Here is a 19,467-nt window from a genome sequence, read left to right as displayed (position 1 = left end):
TCATTTTTTTATTTCTGCTGCTGTGGATTGAATCCAGGACCTCACATACCTGAGCATACATGGTATTCCTGGGCTACACTTTCAGGCCCTAGTGATATCACTATTTAATAACTGTCATGCCAAGTAGCAACCAACTATTAAAACTTGGACATTAGCAGTAGATTGTAAATGAGAAGGAAACTGCTCCCATGGCTCTAACAAAGGCATCCACAAGTCTCGCAAAATAGGGTAAAGCAAGCAAATGCATCAACCCAAATAATGTTTAGATAGCCAATGAGACAGCCTCTCCTTCTCGTCCTTTCTAGTCAATAGCAAGAATGAAAAGCGAAGGCATTGAGGGTGAGCAGCTGTAGAAAATTCACATATTCTCTTACGCTTGCTTGTCCATTAGAGCTCTTGGCAGGACCCTAGAGCTAGTCACTAACTGTGCTATTTCAGAAGAATGGGGTACTTCAAATAAAGATAAACGTAACTTCTTATGTCTCAAATGAAACATTCCTCTCCACACTTATGTTTACTTCAGTATCAATGCAAATTAATTTTCAGCTAAATTGTAAGACCAGAACTGTTTGGCTTACTCTGATAGAGCAGCGAACCTCTCAGAGAAACATATCACAGTGTAGCAGACACGGATTCTGTTAATAAGATGATTAACCCTAAAGTCGGCCGATGATCCAAATTCTAAAATGTTTTAAAACTAGAAACATATAAACTCGGTCTGTGGCAAAAAAATTTTAAGTCATTTTGCAAACAAAAAAATCTAGAAAACTTACTTTAGAAGGAATCTAATTCCCAAATCAAGAAATTTTAACCAAAACAAAATTGTATATGATGTGGGAGGTCCTTCTGTCTATGTGCTGCTTTTATTGGTTAATGAATAAAGAAACTGCCCTGGCCTGTTGATAGGGCAGAACTTAGGTAGATGGGAAAAACTAAACTGAATGCTGGGAAAAAGAAGGGGAGGGTCAGAGAGAAGCCATGTTGCCCTGCCAGAGATAGATGCCAGAAGTTTTCCTGATAAGCCACAGCCTAGTGGTGATACACAAATTAATAGAAATGGGCTAAGTTAGTATGTAAGAGTTAGCAAATAAAAAGCTAGAGCTAATGGGCCAAGCAGTGATTTAAATAATACAGTTTCTGTGTGATCATTTTGGTTCTGGGTGACAGGGATGAACAAGCAGCCCCTGCCAACATTTATAGATACATTTATAAATTAGGTAAAGCTTAATTTATAGAAAACAGTCAAAACAAATTGATATCACTACCACATTTCATAGAATCATTCATGCAGGTAAAATTCGACGAGTAAGAATTTGAGACAAAGAATCCTAGATCAGGATGCTTGTATTAAAACCAGTTCATTAGCAGATATGTATTTTGCCTACTTTTTTTCTGCCGACTCTAATCATATGTATAACTTTTTAAGGCCTCAGTGTCATGAATGCTTGCTTGACCAACAAACATTTAAGTTTCATTCTACATGGATACTTTTCCTGTTTTTGTTTCAATTGTAACCTTGACCAACATATATTTCCAACAGATTCATAAATTCTATGTAAAAAGTATTTATATCTGAGAAATTTCAATCTACAGGTGTTTGGTGTGTGTTTATATGTGTGTATGATTGTTATACAGTAGTTATATATATTTAGTAACAATATATATTATTTTTCAACTAAATATATTTTATAATCAGCCACTCACGGACTCTGATAAATATCTCCAATCAGCAGTCTCATGATTCTGTCATGGATTTGGAACAACTCAAAGTGTCCTGATTTTTATATTTCTTCCAATCCATACATCCTACCTTATAAGCTAGACATATACCCCTCCAGTCACCAGAAATGACCTCAACCCCCTATATTACTTCAGGCCAATTAAGTAGCCCATCTCCCACGACAACTCTCCTGGCCTCATCTCCACTACTTCCCACTCATCCGACCTTTACAGTCTGCAATTGCGATAAACTTTTCAATACCTTAAAATCTACCCAAAACTCAACTGAAACTGCCTTTTCCATGCTTGTGTCTGAAGTGCTGAACAGTAACTGAGAGAGAATTCATGGCCGGCACTCTAGCTAGCACCCAGAAACACTCTTCTCCAGAACAGCAGTGTCACCTCTCATCTGTTCGTCTAAAATATCCATCTTCTCCCCCATGAGTCTCAGATGATGACTCTGGCATGCCATTCTTGGAGCCCTTAACAGGGCCCTCAAGGTGATAATTTCCTAATAATTTTACCACCAGATTTACACTGGCTTTAAAGGGTACTTTCTCCCCTACTTCTTATACTGCAGAAGAAGAGGGGTCCTCTCACCAGACCATGGTCATCTGCATCCCACATTCCTTATCTGCTTAAAGACCTTGAAATAATCTTCATTTCCTTCCACCAGCCTTTTACTAGAATCAGATTGATTCTAGCCCACTGCTTCCTCAAGAAGACCCTCAGAATACAGTAGGAGATTCTTCTCTAGTTGTCTACCTCACATCCCTACTCCTAAGTAGAGGGGTCACTGGCATAGAGAAGAGTGGGCAGTTACCACAGTCCTTGGCCACTCTGCCGTAGCCCTGTTAAATCTGAAATGCTTTTATATTGCCACATCATGGTAGCCATCTGATAGATACAATGTCAAAGATGAAGAGTAAACAAGATTATTGCTGGAAAACAACCTGTGTTTAAAACATTCCATAAGAATAACTCACTTCCAGGAACCCGTATCTATATGACTTATGTAAAAAGAATATAAATGAAAATGATCTGAAATACTGGTTTCAAGTAGTCATTATGAACTATGAAGTCATTCACACAGAAATGAAATGTAAAATTTGACCATGGTGGTACTGAAATGTCTTCTTTACAGGGTACATTAGAGAAAAATATTGTCAGCTGTATTATTTAAAATCAGAAAGGCCAATAGAGAACCCACAGAGCAGAAGGTCCTACTTGGAGAAGCAGTATTTTGTAAACACTGGCTAGAGGAGCAGCCTTTCACATGACAGTTTATAAGCATGGCATTCCCATGTCAAACCATGACGTTCCCATGTCAAACCATGGCATTCCCATGTCAAACCATGATGTTCCCATGTCAAACCATAACGTTCCCATGTCAAACCATGGCATTACCATGTCAAACTAAAACATTATCATGTCACACCATGATGTTCCCATGTCAAACCATGACATTCCCATGTCAAACCATGACGTTCCACTCTCCCTCATCTGGTGCTCCTCTTCCAGCTCCCTGATCCTTTTGGAAATCATTTACATTGTTTCTCTGAAATAACAGTGATCCTTCCTCCACTTGGCAGAAAGGATGCCCAGCTTCAACTTAAGCCATCTTGTGAAAGCAGCTCAATGCTTCACCTAGATTTGCTAGTAATAACTGCATTTCTCCAACCCTTTCGCTTACACTAACCATGTGACTTACATGCTCTGGCCAACGAGTTTATGATCTGTGTGGTGGTTTGAAAGAAAATGGCCCCCAAAGGAAGTGGCACTATTAGGAGTTGTGGCCTTCTTGGAGAAAGTGAGTCATGGTGGGCCCTCAGAGTGACAGTGTCAGTTGACTTTCTCTTGCCTGCAAGATGTAGCAGTCTTAGCCCCAGCACCATGTCTGCTGGGCACCACCACCCTCCCCATCACAATGGTAATGGACTGCACCTCTGAAACTGTAAGCGAGCCATCCCAATTACATGTTTTCTTTATAAGAATTGCTATGGTCATGGTGCCTCTTCACACCAATAAAAATCTTAACTGCGATGACCTGCCTTCCAGATGGAAGGATGACAAGCCGGTGGGATATTTTCCTAGCAGACTGTCACAATCCAGGTAGACCATGAGGTAGACCAGGTAGACACTGAACCGCAATGAGAGTGCGCTCTCAGCCATCTGAATTGGAAGTCCCATGTAAAGGAACTGTGCTGACTGAAGGGTCAGGAGCTGCTCAGCTCATCAAGACACAAACTTGTTTCCTTTCCTTAAGGTGTCACTCACATGGCCACCGGTCATAGGCTGGACCAATTTTGTCATTTACAGATAACTATAAATAAGCTTTACAGGTGGGCTTACTAATGAACTGGGTTCAGAATGCTTCAAACAATGCTGGGGCAAATTCTCACACTGATAAAACTTCTAAGTCTTTCAAAAATGACCATAAATCCAGGAGTGAGGTTTATACAGTATAAACTATGACAAAACCAAGGTAAGAAATACGTATGATTCTTGCCCTGGAATTTAGGGCAAGAAAAGGCAGCAATTTCATTTAGACTAAAATGCATGTAATTTCAGAGTCAATTCAATATACTGGCATATCACTTTTAAAGTACAAATTAAACTTACCAATTATAATGGGATAGTCTATGTGTGACAGCTATAACTCACCAGCCATGAAAATTTAATTATAAATATAAGCAAAGTGAGTATTCTCTAATTTTTTGCTAAACTAGACCTTTCTATATGAAAATATTAGTTATTTTCATAAAAATTTCAGTAATGAATGTCAAATACTAAGCTAATAAGATGTATGCAGAGACCAATCTAAATGTTTCCCGAATCATAAGGCTAAACACATTAGTACAAAATAGCAAAGAAAGACCTTCATTTGATAAATGGGATTAAAATTGTTCCTTTCCAGGAAATTAACATGAATGTGGCATGAACTGGTTCAGGCAATTTGGTCTGGTTTGGAAAGTTCCCTTCAATTGAAGAAAATGTGCGGGATCCCTTTCACATTTCCTCCTCGGCTTGTAATTTCAGAAAATGCCCCAACAATGTCATTCAATTTAAAAGATCCACAATAAATGACCTAGTATATTTAATAATGATTTAATTTAGATAGAGTCTCTAGCTCACTGGTTTTCAAAACTTATCTCTTTTGGAGAACCACCGTGCACACAACAGATAAAAAGGCAGATGGAAGCTGGGGCTGAAGGGATGAGGAGGGAGCTTGACTGAAGGTGGAAGTGGGTGGAGCCACAGAGCTTAAGAGAGTGGTTTGTGACCCCTGGGTGGGGGGAGGTTAAAGGTCTTTTTACAGGGGTTGCCCAAGACCATTAAAAAACACAGTTATTTACATTACAATTCATAAGCGTTATAATTTAAAAGCAGCAGGAGAGTCACACCATACAAGGCTCACATAGGAAGAGGATAGAGAAGAGGCAGAGAAGCAGGCTGGGGGTGGGGGGGGTAGGCAGATGATAAAGAAAGAGACAGCGAGACAGAGAGAGAATAAAGGAGAGAAAGAGAGAGAGGAGGTTAGTAAGCCCTGCCCCCCTACCCCCCTTTTGGTTTTTCAAGACAGGGTTTCTCTGTAGCTTTGGAGCCTGGAACTAGCTCTTGTAGACCAGGCTGGTCTCAAACTCACAGAGATCCGCCTGCCTCTGCCTCCGAGTGCTGGGATTAAAGGCGTGTGCCACCACTGCCAGGCTAAATCCTGCTTTTTATAAGGAAATGTGGCGAATGTGCACACGGGGTGCTCTTGGTGGCTGCAGCTGGGGACGTATCCTGTCAGGACCCCGCGGGCAGGCCAGTACAGATGCCTGAATACTAACGATAACAGTAGCAAAATTATCAAGTAGCAACATTAATAATTTTATGATGGGGTCACCACAACATGAGGAACTGTATTACAGGTCTCAGCACTAGAAAGCTTGAGAACCGCTGTGATAGCGACCTACTGGTCGTGCATATTTCCAGTCACCTCATTACATCGTTTCCCTCTCACCTACCCAAGACTTCCAGGCCCGCTGCTTGTTTCTGTTGTCAATACACAAATTCTACTACACAAGTCCTTGAAAATCATTTCGGTTGGCATTTTAACAAGTAAAGGTCACAGAAAATTTAATGAGGAATTCAGAAAACTTATTAAATGCTTGCACCAGGCACACAGAGTACTAAGTAAAGCCATACCAAAGCAGCAGAAACTTAAACCTTTATTTTGAAATTACGTTCATGGTATTGGGGAAAGGCTGGTTGGCTTTTCTCAGCTGGGCATACACCTAGATACACCCAGAAAAAAGAGGAATGGCTTCCATCGGATTGGCTCATGGGCATATCTGTAGGGCATTTGCATGATGGCTCATTGTTGTAAGATGGGTATTATCACATCCATCATTTTGGTGTCAAAGTGAGAAACTGTCTGTAAAGATGCTGGAAATGTTCAGGCCCCTCAGTTTAAGGGAGGGGGCAGGAGGGGGGCTTCAGTTAGATTTTGGTGTATTGTCTCATCATACCCAAACGCAAGCAACCCTGTTTCTTTAGGAATCTGTTCAGGTTTTCCAGTTTGGGATTTGAAAGATGTATTTTCTCATTAAAGCTCAAGGCCCACTTGGGCTGTTTAGGACTCAGTAGAGTCTGACACAGGGCTTGGCACTCAGGACACAGTCTGCGGGAGAGATGTGTGGCTTGTCCCACTGCCGTGTAACAGCTTCATCAGACACTGAAACATTCCATCCTGCAGGGAAACTCCTTAAATTGAAAGGTAAACAACTTAGAATAGCTCCAGAAAATCCCCCAAAAGGATGAGATTCACTAGGCCCCTCCCTCCCAGAGGAAGCCATAAAGTTGCAAAGAAGACTCTCAGACAAGCCCAGCTGCAAAGAAGATCCTGAGACTAGACCAGCTCCCTGGAAGAAGCAAACATCAGCAGAGCTACTTGGAAAAGGTTTAGATCAACTGCGGCACCTGGGAAGGACACTTTTCAACATGTTGACCTGGCTGCAGGCTGTGCACTGTGCTCCAGGGTCCCAGCTTTGGGAGCTGTCACCCATTCTGGGGATGGGCTGTGGCTATGTAGCTGTCTTTGAGTCATTCTTGCTGCTGTGAATAAGCCTTGACCGTTTTCCTGTAAGTAACTCCCATAGTACTCAATGGCTCACCAAGCTGGACTCTGCTCTGTCTTGGGTTCCCTCCCTTTGTGGGATGAAGAAAAGTGTGTGCCTTGGCTCCCAATGAAAAGCTTTGTCACACAATACCCACATCATGACTGTTCCTTGAATGCATCTCAGTGCTACATCCAAACACTGCCCCGAAGAGAGCCACCATGGTCAGCCTGGGTTGGGATGACCCAAACATACACCTGAGAAACCTTCATTTTGAAGGGAACACTGAAACTGACACCTCCAACTCCCAGTCTCCTAGTAGGTAAATATTTGGTTCATAGTGCTCTGTAGCTCTTTGCAGGCAATTATCTCAGTGAGGATGTGGATCTAAGAGATAGAGAGGAAACTTCCAGCATTTTCCTTTACAATCTGTGCTCGTACTTTCCATGATGTTGCTTTTTTCTTGGTAGTTTTTTAAATTCTGAAATATTTAAAAATATATATATATATATTCTTAGTGTAGATATTTAAATCTATACATCCCTATAAAACTGACTACAAAATTTAATGTGATACTTAATTTTGTATTATAGATTCATGTCCTGATCTAGCTGTCATTAAATCTGTTATTTAAAAAAAATTTGAATTGTTTGTTCATTTTAAAAGTGCGTAGATTCCTAATTTTAGGCTTGGTGGCATAATGTTTGCATTACTAAAATATTTTTACTGTACTATATGATAAATACTATAAAAATTTGATGTAAAACATTTTATATATCATACCACCGTGCCAATCTTTACTTTAATTTTATTATATAAACTGACTATTCATTGCATTTCATTTTCAGGATGTTATAATCAGTTTTTTTGTAGTTCTTTTACAATTATGCCTTTAGTTGATATTGAAACATTTTTATTTTTCAGTTTTTAATTTTGTAAGGGTGTTTGACATGAATATGTATGTATGTGTACTAGGTATGTGCCTGGTATCCATGGAAGTCCAAAGAGGGCACCAGATCCCCTGGAACTGAAGTTACAGATGGCTAGGATCTACTGTGTGAGTGTCAGGAACTGAGCTTGGGTCCTCAGCAAGAACAAGTGCTCTTAACAACTGAGCCATCTCACCAGCCCCTCTGTTGGTATTTTTGCACTGTAATTACATTTTCAGAGATCGTAATTAAAATACCTTTCATGTATTTGAGAAAGAGGATAAATTTGAGCACATTTTTTTGAATAGAACTTGTGAGTATGGCTAAAAGTGAATCCAATTACATCAATAGATTTTGTTTGCTTATATTATTGTTCTTTGCTTTATATAAAGTTTAGTGTATACATGCTTAAAATTATATGTAGGTTATGTTATGTTATCAAATTTTAGTTTCAAAACCACAACCACCAAATAGCTGTTAAATCTCTTTTCATTTTTGCTCTGGTCGCTAGGAAACCTGCAGATACATTTCTGTCCAACGCTTAGATGATTAACAAGTTGGCAGAATCTGTGCTAATCTTATCTGCAGCTATCATATGCCCTTACTTTCCACAGCTCTGCTTGATCATGCAATATTTTCTTTAAGTCATTTTCATTTCTTGCAGAATGATGCAGGAGACAGACGGCTGGTCTGGGCGTCATCTTTTGCAAGCAGATTGTGACAGACTGAGTGTGAAATAAAGCAACATCAATATATCATCATTTTCTAAGGGATTTCTAAATAATTTTGTGATTATCCACCACTAGCATACATTCCAAAAACAATTTCTAACCTTCACAACATCCCAAATGTCTGCATCTTGTCAAGCAAGAAGGCCCTCCACGATGCACATCAGTTTTTCTCTCTGCTCAGCTTCTCAATCTCACCCTACTCCACGCTTCGCTCTTCCTTGGTGGCCTTCAGATTCGAAGACATAAGCTATTCCTCTTACTCAGTGAGTCTTCAACACCATTTTGTATTGGTGTCTTAGCATGTCAGATAAGGTTTAGGGAACTTTTGTAGCCATAAAAATAAAGATCACCCTCTGTTTCTTCCGTCCTGGACCAAATACCCTCTCTCCTTTCTGCTGGAAGGATATTCTCCCACCTATCATGGAAGAAGTTCTCCCATCATGGAAGGATAGTCCTCCAACAGTTTGGTATCCATGAGATTGGTTATGATTTTCTAGATAGACTCAGCACCAGACTGCTTCCTTCAAGATTAAATGCCTCTAAAGGTGATTCCTTAAAGAATAAGATAGGTTTTAAAATCAGGCAGGTGTTTCGTTAATAGTATGCCTGGCTATGTCCTTTTTCAGTTTTGATCACCTACATGGATTTATATCTTATTTAAATATTTGTTTCTCTTTTAACAGTCACCTAACTCCCATTAGGTGATTATCTACACTCTGTTACAATTTGCTGCTGTAGGATCCTGCAAACCTAGTGACAGCTTCTAGCACAATCCTTTTATCTCAATGCTTTAATTTTATTTTATTTTTCTTTTTTTCCTCCATGGACTTGGTATTTTGAGCAAAGTCAGACAAGAATAGAAGAAATGGTCTGTTTCCTAATTCGTGCTGTCTCAGAGGGCAGTCAAGCTATGGAAATCCTCTATGGCAATGGTTCACAAAGTTCTTAATGCTGCCATCTTTAACACAGTTCCTCATGTTGTGGTGACATCAACCATAAAATTATGTTCACTGCTATGTCATTATTGTAATGTCGCTACTATTGTAAATCATAATATAAACATCTGTATTTTCTGATGGTCTTAGTTGACCTCGGTGAAAGGGTCATTCCACCCCAGAAGGGTCATGACCCACAAACTAAGAATCACTATTCTATGGCAACCAGTGACCGTTTATCCAGATTCTCTTCAGTTTTCTCTTTGGGAGAGCACCAGTGCCACCTTGTTCAACTAAATTCTAAATTCACATCTAGTTCAATATAGTTATTGTTACTTTCTATCTGTCTAATATGAGACAGTGTAGTTAAAAAGCCCAGGGCTGGAGAGACGGCGCAAGAGTTAAATCTGGCTGCTCTGGCAGCGGGTCTGGCTTTGGTTCCCAATGCCCACATGGTGGTTCCCAACCATCTATAACTCCAGATCCAGAGAATCTGATGCCCTCCTCTGACTTCTGTGGGTACCAGATATGCATATGGTACACATATATGCATGCAGGTAAACATACACATCAAATACATTATTATGTGTAATTGTACACATGAGCACGCCACAAGGCATGTGACGGTCAGAGGACAATTCTGTGGAGTCGGTTTCTCCTTCTATCTTTATGTGGGTCCTAGGGATTAAACTGAGGTCATCAGGCTTGCGTGGTAAACTCCACGCATTGAGCCATCTTGCCTGCCATAACACGTAATGTTCATATTCCCTCTTTTCTGCATGTAGATACTTGTTTTGATATGCTTTCCTTAAGTTTATTTTAATCATCTGTATTTGTAAATTTTCAAAGCCATTTTTGCTTTGGTTAATCATATTCTATAGCATCAGTTCCTGAAAATTGCTCCTGGAGATAATTCCACTTTAGTGTTAGCAGAAGTTACATTTTAAAAAGTGAAATCTTATACTTAATTAAGTGCATAAAATACATGGGAAAAGAAAAATTAGGTTAATTCTGTACACTGAAATTTCAAAAATTTACAGAATGTAGCTTTTAGTACATACAAAATTACAGACTTATTTGGCCACCTCAAAGATTCAGGTGAGTACATTCTAAATACTTGTATATTTACTGTCGTCAGGGAGGATACCATTCCCCTGGAGTGTACTAGAGAGCTATGCATAGCATTTTTTATTCTGTTGTTTGCTTTTCGAGGCAGGGTTTCTCTGTAGCTTTGGAGCCTGTCCTGGAACTCACTCTGTAGACCAGGCTGGTTTCAAACTTGCAGTGATCGCCTGTCTCTGCCTCCCAAGTGCTGGGATAAAGGTGTGCACCACCACCACTTGGCTGCATCTTTTGTTCTTAATAAAGACCATTCTATTTAGTATTTATCTTACCTCTTCTGTATGTGTATAATTATTGTGATTGTTTGAATTCCTTATACAGACTTTGGAAAACGTTGTGGATTGACTTAATGTAACTACAAACTGTCTTAATTGAGCTAAGACACTTTACATTTCTGAATGCGTCTATAAGCAGTTTATTGCAGGTGCTTCCTGTCACACTCACACAGCAGGAGACAAGAGTTCCCTTGCACCCACACTTCTTGTTTCCTGTTTCTAATGATACTACTTCCGTGGAGTGAAGTTCAAATGAGAGGTGCCGCTTTCCTAATTTCACAACATGAATCTCAGAATTAGTTTTTAGTTGATGTCAGTGTAGGGCTGCATATATCTACCTGATAGCAATCTATAAATTTCAAAATATTCATAATCCTCAGTGATGAAATCAGAATCCTAAATTATAGCTGCTCAGAAACTCAATGACATAATTTATGGAGAAGAATTTTTCTAGGGAATTCTAGGGAATTCTTTGATCTACATGTGCATGTAGAGAACTTTATGTGTATATGAAATGAAATTATGAGTAACTAGCCATGTTGGTGATATTTCTATGAACTGACTATGTTTTCATTTTGACACAAAGTCAAATAACTGGCTTGGGGGTAGAATAAGGTTTCCTGGTCGCAAAATTCTTGTAAGGCAATTCTCCTGAGTGCACTGGAGAAACAAACAGCAGTGTCAGGTGACAAGGTAATTAGGAGGAAGAGGAAGGGGAGGGGTCTGTTCAACCAAATTAGTACTAACTACTTCTCATAAGCAAACCACACTTTGGAGATCAATTATGTACCGACAGATTATTACCATATTAATCAAAACAGAAATACTGGAAATGGCCTAAATCTCAGTATTTACAGAACACTCATGAAAAAGATATGTAAGAAAATAAACCTTTACGAACCAACACTTAAAAATTCTCTAAAACCAGAAAAGTAGGCATATTTTCCCTCATCTAGTCAAGAAAAAATCTTGACTTTTTCTTAAACAATGTAAAAAATTCTGTAACTAATTTTTACACAGGGAAACTGACAGACAAATATGGAAAAATGATAGTTATTTACCCCCAAAAAGGCATTCTTCATAGTTAAATATAGCATCAAAAACATCCTTATAGCCTTGACCTACAGGCTGCTGACATGCCACATTCATATGTGTCCTGGGTCCCACACCCAGTGCCCCAGCCTAGTCTAGTCACCCCTGCCTGTACCACTTCTACCAGGATCACAATGCCTCCTCCTGACCCAGGCTCCTGCCACACCTTATTCAACCTCTCCAGCCCAGAAACTGCATAGACTTATCAGGGTCTAACCCTGTGACTCTGCCTGATCCTGTCCTCCACAAACACTCCCTAAACCCTAAATATAACGCCACACTCAAGGCTTGAACGGGATGCACACACTGCACAGCAGCCCAGTCCCCTGGGTCCATCTGACTTCATTTCATCTAAGCCACACCCAACATTTAGACAAAACCTCGCCTGTATATCTTCCCTTCTGCCTCAACCTACTCTGCCCATAACAGACACAGAACTAATAAGTTCACATGCACAAATCTCACTGCAAAAATAAAAGTAATGTGAAAGATAAAAGCAGTACCTCCCCTATAAAATTCAGCAGTCCTGTAGAAATGTTTGCCAAGTGAGGTTTATGTAGATGAACTCAGGACACAGAATTTAAAAGAACAATTACAAACTTCATCAAAGAATTCAAGAAGTTTAAAGAAGACACAAACATCTCAATGAAATAAAGGAGAATGAAATGAAGGAGAATATGTACCTGAGTGGAACCCCAAAAATATTAGCATAATATTGATGAAAATAAAAAGACAATCCAGTACTTGAAAATGGAATTCTATAAAGAGAAACACTGAAGAGGACTCAAGCTAAAATGAAATTAGAATTGAAAAACCCAATTATTCAACTAGAAAACTCAAAGGAAGCCTTGCAAGTAGGTTGAATCAAGCAGAACATAAAATAGAAGAATAGAAGATCTCGACCAAATGAAAAAGGAATATTAAAAATACAGAAAAAAAATATACAGGAAATGCGGGATACCATTAAAAGACCAAACCTTCAAGTTATAGAATAGATGAGGGAAAATAAGCCTAAGTCAATGGCACAGACCAGGTATTCAACAATATCATAGAAGAAAACTTCCCCAAACTAAGGAAAGACACATATCATATGTACAGATACAAAAAGCACATAGAAATGCAAATAGACAAGACCAGAAAAGAATATCCCTACTTGATATTCTAGTGAAAATAACATACAGAATGAGTAAAGAGTATTGAAAGCTTCTGCAAACCAGCCAACCAACCAACCAACCAACCAACCAACAAAAAAGAAAACCAAGCACAAGTCACATGTAAAGGAACACCATCAACTTAACAACAGATTTCTCAATGGAAGCTCTGAAAGTCGGAGGAGCCTGGGCACCACCTCACAGGTCCTAAAAACCAGGATGGCCAACCTAGGCTAATACACCCTGAAAAAGTACCTGCCATAGTTGAAGGAAAGAGAAAAAATTTTTCAGACATAAATAGATTTTGTGTGTGTGTGTGTGTGTGCGCACATCTAATAAATCAAACCTTAAGTAAATATATGGACTTTATTAAAAATACATTGCCATTTCAATAGATCTAGAAAGAAGGTTATGATAATATCTAACAAGCTTTATGATAAAAGTCCTAGAGAATTAGGACTAAAGAGAATATACCTCAACCAAAATAAAAAGCTATATATGAGAAACTAACTAATATCATCTTAAATGAAGAAAATCACGAGACGACCACACTGAAGTCAGGAACGAGACAGAAATGTTCACTAGGACACCCTTTTCAATATTGTCCTTGAAGAACTATCTGGATCAACAAGGCAAGAGAGTACAAAGAGGGAAAGAAATCATACTATCCCTGTTTGCAGATGGCATGATATTACTTATTGAAGAACCAGCCCCCCACCAAAATAAAAAACTCAAGAGAAAATTTCTAGAAATAATAAAAAAAATCAACAATATGTCAGGATATAGAATCAACTTGCACAAATCACATCTTTTCTATACATGAACATCAAATATTCTCCAAGAAGTGGAAGGTAAGTCTCTACTAGTGAAGATACTACACAGGGCCCAGAGTCCCCAGAGCTGGAACTGACCTGAAAGCCTCAGGTTTCTGAGGATTAGTTTTTCTGGCACCAGAAGGCTCCAAGCAAGCTTCCAAAGGAGGGAAGCAACCCAGACTCTTATCCAGCTACTGTACATATGAACCAATAACAATGACCAGCATAGCCCAATAACCCCAATGGTACAGTCGTGAGTGCTACATGCACCTTGGCAGTAACCACAGATCTCTAGTCGGAGGTAAAGACCCATTCAACAAGAAAGAAATCATGCCTAATACTGGAATCCTAGTCAACTACTCAACCCAGAGCTAGTGAAGTCATGGATATTAGAGGTGAATCTACAACTTCCATTATACAAAAGCAGAATAATCCCTAACTACAATCTAAATATGTGTTCTTACACCTACAGATAAATAAATGTAATCCTCGCCCCTCAAAGGAACTTCTCTTTGCAGCAGAGACTGTTCATATCAGAAAGCCACAACCAATCAAAATCAGGAGCTGTGGAGTTCAGTCCCAAATGGTCCATCTAAAAAACAACACCTGTACCCAAGGCTCAAGAAGCACCCAGAAACGGGGGTAGAAAGAGTGCAAGAGCCAGAAGAACAGGGTTTGCTGTGAGATTATGTTTCTAAGAAATGACAGAAGCTCCACCCACAAGATCAACGTGCGTGCTTAATCATGAGCTGAACAAGAACCATACTAATAGATATTGTGATACAGATAGGGGAAAGCTCAGAAGGCCTCAACCCTATCCAGGTACTGGGAAATGCGGAGAGTGGAAGACACATTCTTCCACAGGAATGAATACACCAATTGGTTATCCAGTGGTCATCAAATGGTGGGCCTAAAGCCATATACACACAAGTAGCATTGTCCAGTCTGAACAGGTTATATTTTCCATATATGTGTATTAAGAAGTTGTATATATAGACACAGAGATATATACATATATGTATATAATGACAGTGAGAACAGAGGTCATGAATTTTAAAGAGAACAAACAGGAATATAAGGGAAGGTTCAGAGTGAGGGAAGAGAAGGGAGATGATGCAATTATTTTGTAATCTCAAAGAATAAAAATAATTAAGTATAAAAACTCTTATAAGACCTTAAGCTAATAATTATAATTATGGACAAATGACATCATTGTGGACATTCCATTTGACAGGCACATACATTATATATACATATATGCCAAATGTCCATAGAAATAGAAATAATCATACATATAGAATCTTGAAACAATAAGTAAAAAAGAACTAATGAAAACAGGTGCATCTCTGGAAGAAATACACATTTGTTTCTTTCTGTATTTCCTATGACTCCGTCCAACTCAGAAGGGTGCAGTTGTTCTTTCATAATAGTATCATCTACACATAAATAAGCAAGTCATCCTAGCACATCAAGTCAAAAACCAGGAGAAGATCTAGTCTTGGGATGCTCAGAGATCTGTTCAATAGAGAAACCATCATTTGAGCCTGTTTCTTCAAAACAGAGTTGCTCCAGCTTGGGGATGCTAAACTAGACTGTACATATGATAACAGAGAGGGAAAATCTGGGTAGAGTAAGGAAGGAGAATAACACAGCACAGGGCCTTGTTTCCCAGGCTTAGGACAGGGTGACACAGGGGAATATGGGGCCATCTACATACTTAAAAAAAGATATGGTAGCCGGGCGGTGGTAGCACACGCCTTTAATCCCAGCACTTGGGAGGCAGAGGCAGGCGGATCTCTGTGAGTTCAAGACCAGCCTGGTCTACAAGAGCTAGTTCCAGGACAGGCTCCAAAACCACAGAGAAACCCTGTCTCGAAAAACCAAAAAAAAAAAAAAAAAGATATGGTAGAATAAAATCCAGAGAGACAGAGAGAAAGAGGGGGAGGGAGGAAACAGAAGAGTGCGGTCGCTATGATTAGAAAAGCACCTTGGAGACAGGAGCAAAGTCAAGCAGCCTGTCTCATTAAACATTTATTACCCTGCTTAAATCTGTTTGAAGCACAGAAATACATGAAATACTACACAGGCTAAGATCTGCTCTTCCTCCAGCCAGAATGCTGTGGCTAACGTAAATCTGATTGACGTGCAGTTGAAATATGTGACTGTTTTTCCCTTGATGTCAGCTTTTAACATTGTCAATATTACAGGTGAGTCCGTTCCCAAAACTCTTAGTGGACACTTCCCATAATTCACAAAGCTATCCTAATGCTTTCAAGAAAATAGCATCCGGGTCCTTTCTGAGCACGATACAAAAGTCTTTAATCTACCGGGAAAAGAAAGACAGGAATTAAAACTCCCTGCTATGCCCCAAGCAGCAGATAATTCATTAAGCCTTGACTCAGGAAGAGAACAAAGCCTTTCTCCTAGGGACACCGGCCTGCAGGTCCGTGTGCTGACAAGCTCAGAGCCACAGCCCGTCAATTTCACAAGTACTATAATTCGCAAATCTTATTCGTCACGCTTTCTTCACTTCAAAAAGTTCTAACGAAGTGGACATACTAACATTAAAATAAATCTCAAGGCAAAGACTCCCTCCGTAGCCTGCCATGACACTGACCGTCTGCGGTGTGCCTGCAGACGTGTGGGATTTGTACTCCTCATCACAGTACACATGGCGTAACAGAGCCACGCAATGTTAAAGGCTTACCTTCACCTGGCAATCGGAACTCTCAAACTTCCCTGGCTTGCTCATTCAATTCGCACGGATTTTGAGAAATAAAACCGAGCATGGGAACAGAAAAATTTCGTCAGTTTTCCCCTAAATCCATGCCACAAATGGCGTATGTAACCGAAAGAGTGACTTGGAGACATTGCATAATTCACTTTTCGGTTATCACTTTGCAACTCACCTCTTCTCCAGACAAGTAGTAAGCTGATAGCAGTCCGCCGACGAAGCGTATATTTACTTCAAAAACAGAGACTTCAGCGTTCTATGGAAACAAAATGAAGGAGGCTTAAGCATAATGATACCACACATAATGAAAGTACACAGTATGATAAGCTACAGTAACTTAAGGTCTGTTCCAACCTGTGTGCCTGCCCAGGGAGGGGGACGTATACACGAGAGAGCAAGTCCCCTGAAACCGGTGTCAAAATATGGCTAAGCAGATAAAAAATAATTTTGACTCAAAGTAGTATAAAAACACCACAAACTGGAATTCTTCCTTTCTTGTATGTGAAGCCGGCCCCATGCTTGATATTCTGTATCTGTACAAATGCAATGGGCTCGGGGCTTTTATTATTATTTTTTTCCTGTTCTGGGTTCTCATTACGTCACCATTTGCCTCTTTTTCATCCTGAAAGGCCAATCAGACGGTAGTGTGGCTGCTAGCTCCGCACGAGGCCAGCAATCTTTTCCCATTATGTTAAAGTGGCAGAGACAGAATGCGAATGGGACCCAAAGCCCAGGACTTGAGTTCCAGTGCTGCCGTCTGCCTTCCCACAGTCCCAGCTCTGAGATGACAGTCTGTCTTGGCATGAAGCTGATCATAATGTGAGCTGTCATTGCTGGGCCTGGCTCCATTTGTATCCACAGTAGCTCGCTTTTATTATTTACAATGTGGCAGAAGGCTCTGGCCATCCCTTGATGTCTTTTAATCTTCATAATGATCTTCGGAATTAATTACTATTCCTATGTCCAGTCTACAGAGGGAGAAACAAGCCAGGCTTATAGTGATTGTGATCTTTTGAACTTCATACAATCGGAGTAGATTTAGGATTCGAAGGGAAGTGTGTTTATTCATGGTTCAAAACTTGGCTATTTTGACCTCTACAGATACCTCACTGACTATGTACCATGTCTTATTATTAATGGTTGAATAATTGTGATGCATAAGTAGTAATTACTGCCAATAGTTTTATGCTTCTGCAATATCTGACTGCTAAGTGCATCTGTCTTGTAGTTTGTAATTAGGTTATTAGCACAGCTGACCTCCAATAGATATAAGGTATATTTCACTGGGCCTACTAAGTAACTGTCACTTCTGATCAAAATGAAAAGCACTCACAGATAAAGACAAGGGCTAGGAGGCAAATAGAATGGATAGAGCCAGCATCTGGCAGATGAACTTAGAAAAATCATCTGAGATAGCATCAGCTTTAGGGATCATTTATTGAGCAATTACTATGCGCCAGGCCGAGTCCTAGGTCCTATGGCCACAGCAATGAAGACTGACAAGATCCTTAAACTGCTGAGCCTACATTTTAGAAAACATTTTCAGAAACAGAGAAGAGAGAAATTATTTTCTTCCTACGTGCTCTCCCTCAAAGGATTTAGGGATCTAATGATTGAAGCTCCTACATAAGAAAGTTCCTGCAAAAGAAAGTGTATGAAAAGAAGCTAGAGAGAACTAGTAGATAAAGTTGGATAAAATCATGCTGTGAGTTTGTTTAATTGTATTGAATAATTTGTGATTTGCAACTTATCTATTTTGATTAAATACCCTCTGTATTGTGCAATTTATCACTGAAGTGTATTAAGGAATGAGAATCACTTAAACAATGCTGATAGCCTACACAACCTCTGATAAGGAAAAAGGAAAAATCTATTAATTTAGTTTGGCTCATACAACTTACCTCTCATAACTGAAAGAAATAATGTCTAATAAAATGTAATGATTTTAAGTCCTTAAATCATCTTTGCCTCAGTTTGTAGTTGTATGTTTTAGTTTTTAGACCAAAAGTCAGATTCTCATATTTTCGCTTACTGAAGCCTATTGCAATGGTTTTATTTCTTTATTTTGGCTTTGGGCTCATTACATATGCTTTCCCTATTTCTCCTAGGAAAATTTTGGATAGCCAGGTCTTTTCTATAGACATCTAAAAAAATTATTGCAAGGCAGGGGACTGGGCCATGTCAACTGAAATCAGAAATACATCTCAATGTAGATGTCACTTATTGGATGCAGTTACTCAAGCAGCTATTGATCCAGCGCTGTGTATATTTTAGACCCTGGGTCCTATTTACCTTGCTCTGCCATAAGATACTGAACGATAACCTTGCAAAGTCCTGTGCTCAAGGTCAGCGGTTAGGACAGCTGAGTTGCAGGGACTGAATCATCTAGGGAGCCCAAGGCAAGCCTGGACTGGTGAAACCATGCAGATTCCCAGTGATTAGAACGTCCTTGTCTTTGAACCTTTTGCTCTGGAATATCACAGCATCGCGAGTCTGAACTCTCACCATCTTACTGGGCTTGGAAACGAGAACTATATCTGACCGCCCCCACCCCTGGCATTACAGTTCCTTCTGCCTCATTTTTCCCAAAGTCACACATTTATAAATCTTACTTTGATCTCTCCTAATATTCTAGGCTATAGTATCTTTTCAGGCCAGAAGACTGACATTTAGATACTTTGGGTCATTTCTCATAGACTAACCTTAGGTGAAAAGGCAGCGGGTCGGGGGGATAAAATTTCATGCTACAACAAAATGGTTAGCAGCTATGAAAATGCTGGTCAAGGGGCTAGGGAGATGGCTCAGTGTATAAGAGTGCTTGCTACACAAGTATTTGGGCCTGAGTTTGAATCCCAGCACCCA

At 39.6% G+C, this 19,467-nt stretch overlaps 1 protein-coding gene across 3 annotated transcripts in view; it reads right to left on the bottom strand.

The window, feature by feature from the left end:
• The window catches only part of Man1a1 (mannosidase alpha class 1A member 1), a 179,451-nt gene that overhangs the window by 99,277 nt on the left and 60,707 nt on the right, over positions 1-19,467 (bottom strand). For all 3 annotated transcript variants that reach the window (XM_041653405.1, XM_041653404.1, XM_041653403.1), the window contains exon 5: positions 16,781-16,861. In XM_041653405.1, the coding sequence (XP_041509339.1) occupies positions 16,781-16,861 (81 nt within the window). The remainder of the gene's footprint in view (positions 1-16,780; positions 16,862-19,467) is intronic.

Source organism: Microtus oregoni, unplaced genomic scaffold (assembly GCF_018167655.1).
Source record: "Microtus oregoni isolate MIOR12 unplaced genomic scaffold, Mior012 000006F_ref0000085, whole genome shotgun sequence".
Taxonomy (NCBI): domain Eukaryota; kingdom Metazoa; phylum Chordata; class Mammalia; order Rodentia; family Cricetidae; genus Microtus; species Microtus oregoni.
The sequence above is the reverse complement of the archived record's forward strand: the minus strand, read 5'-3'. Positions and strand labels throughout refer to the sequence as shown.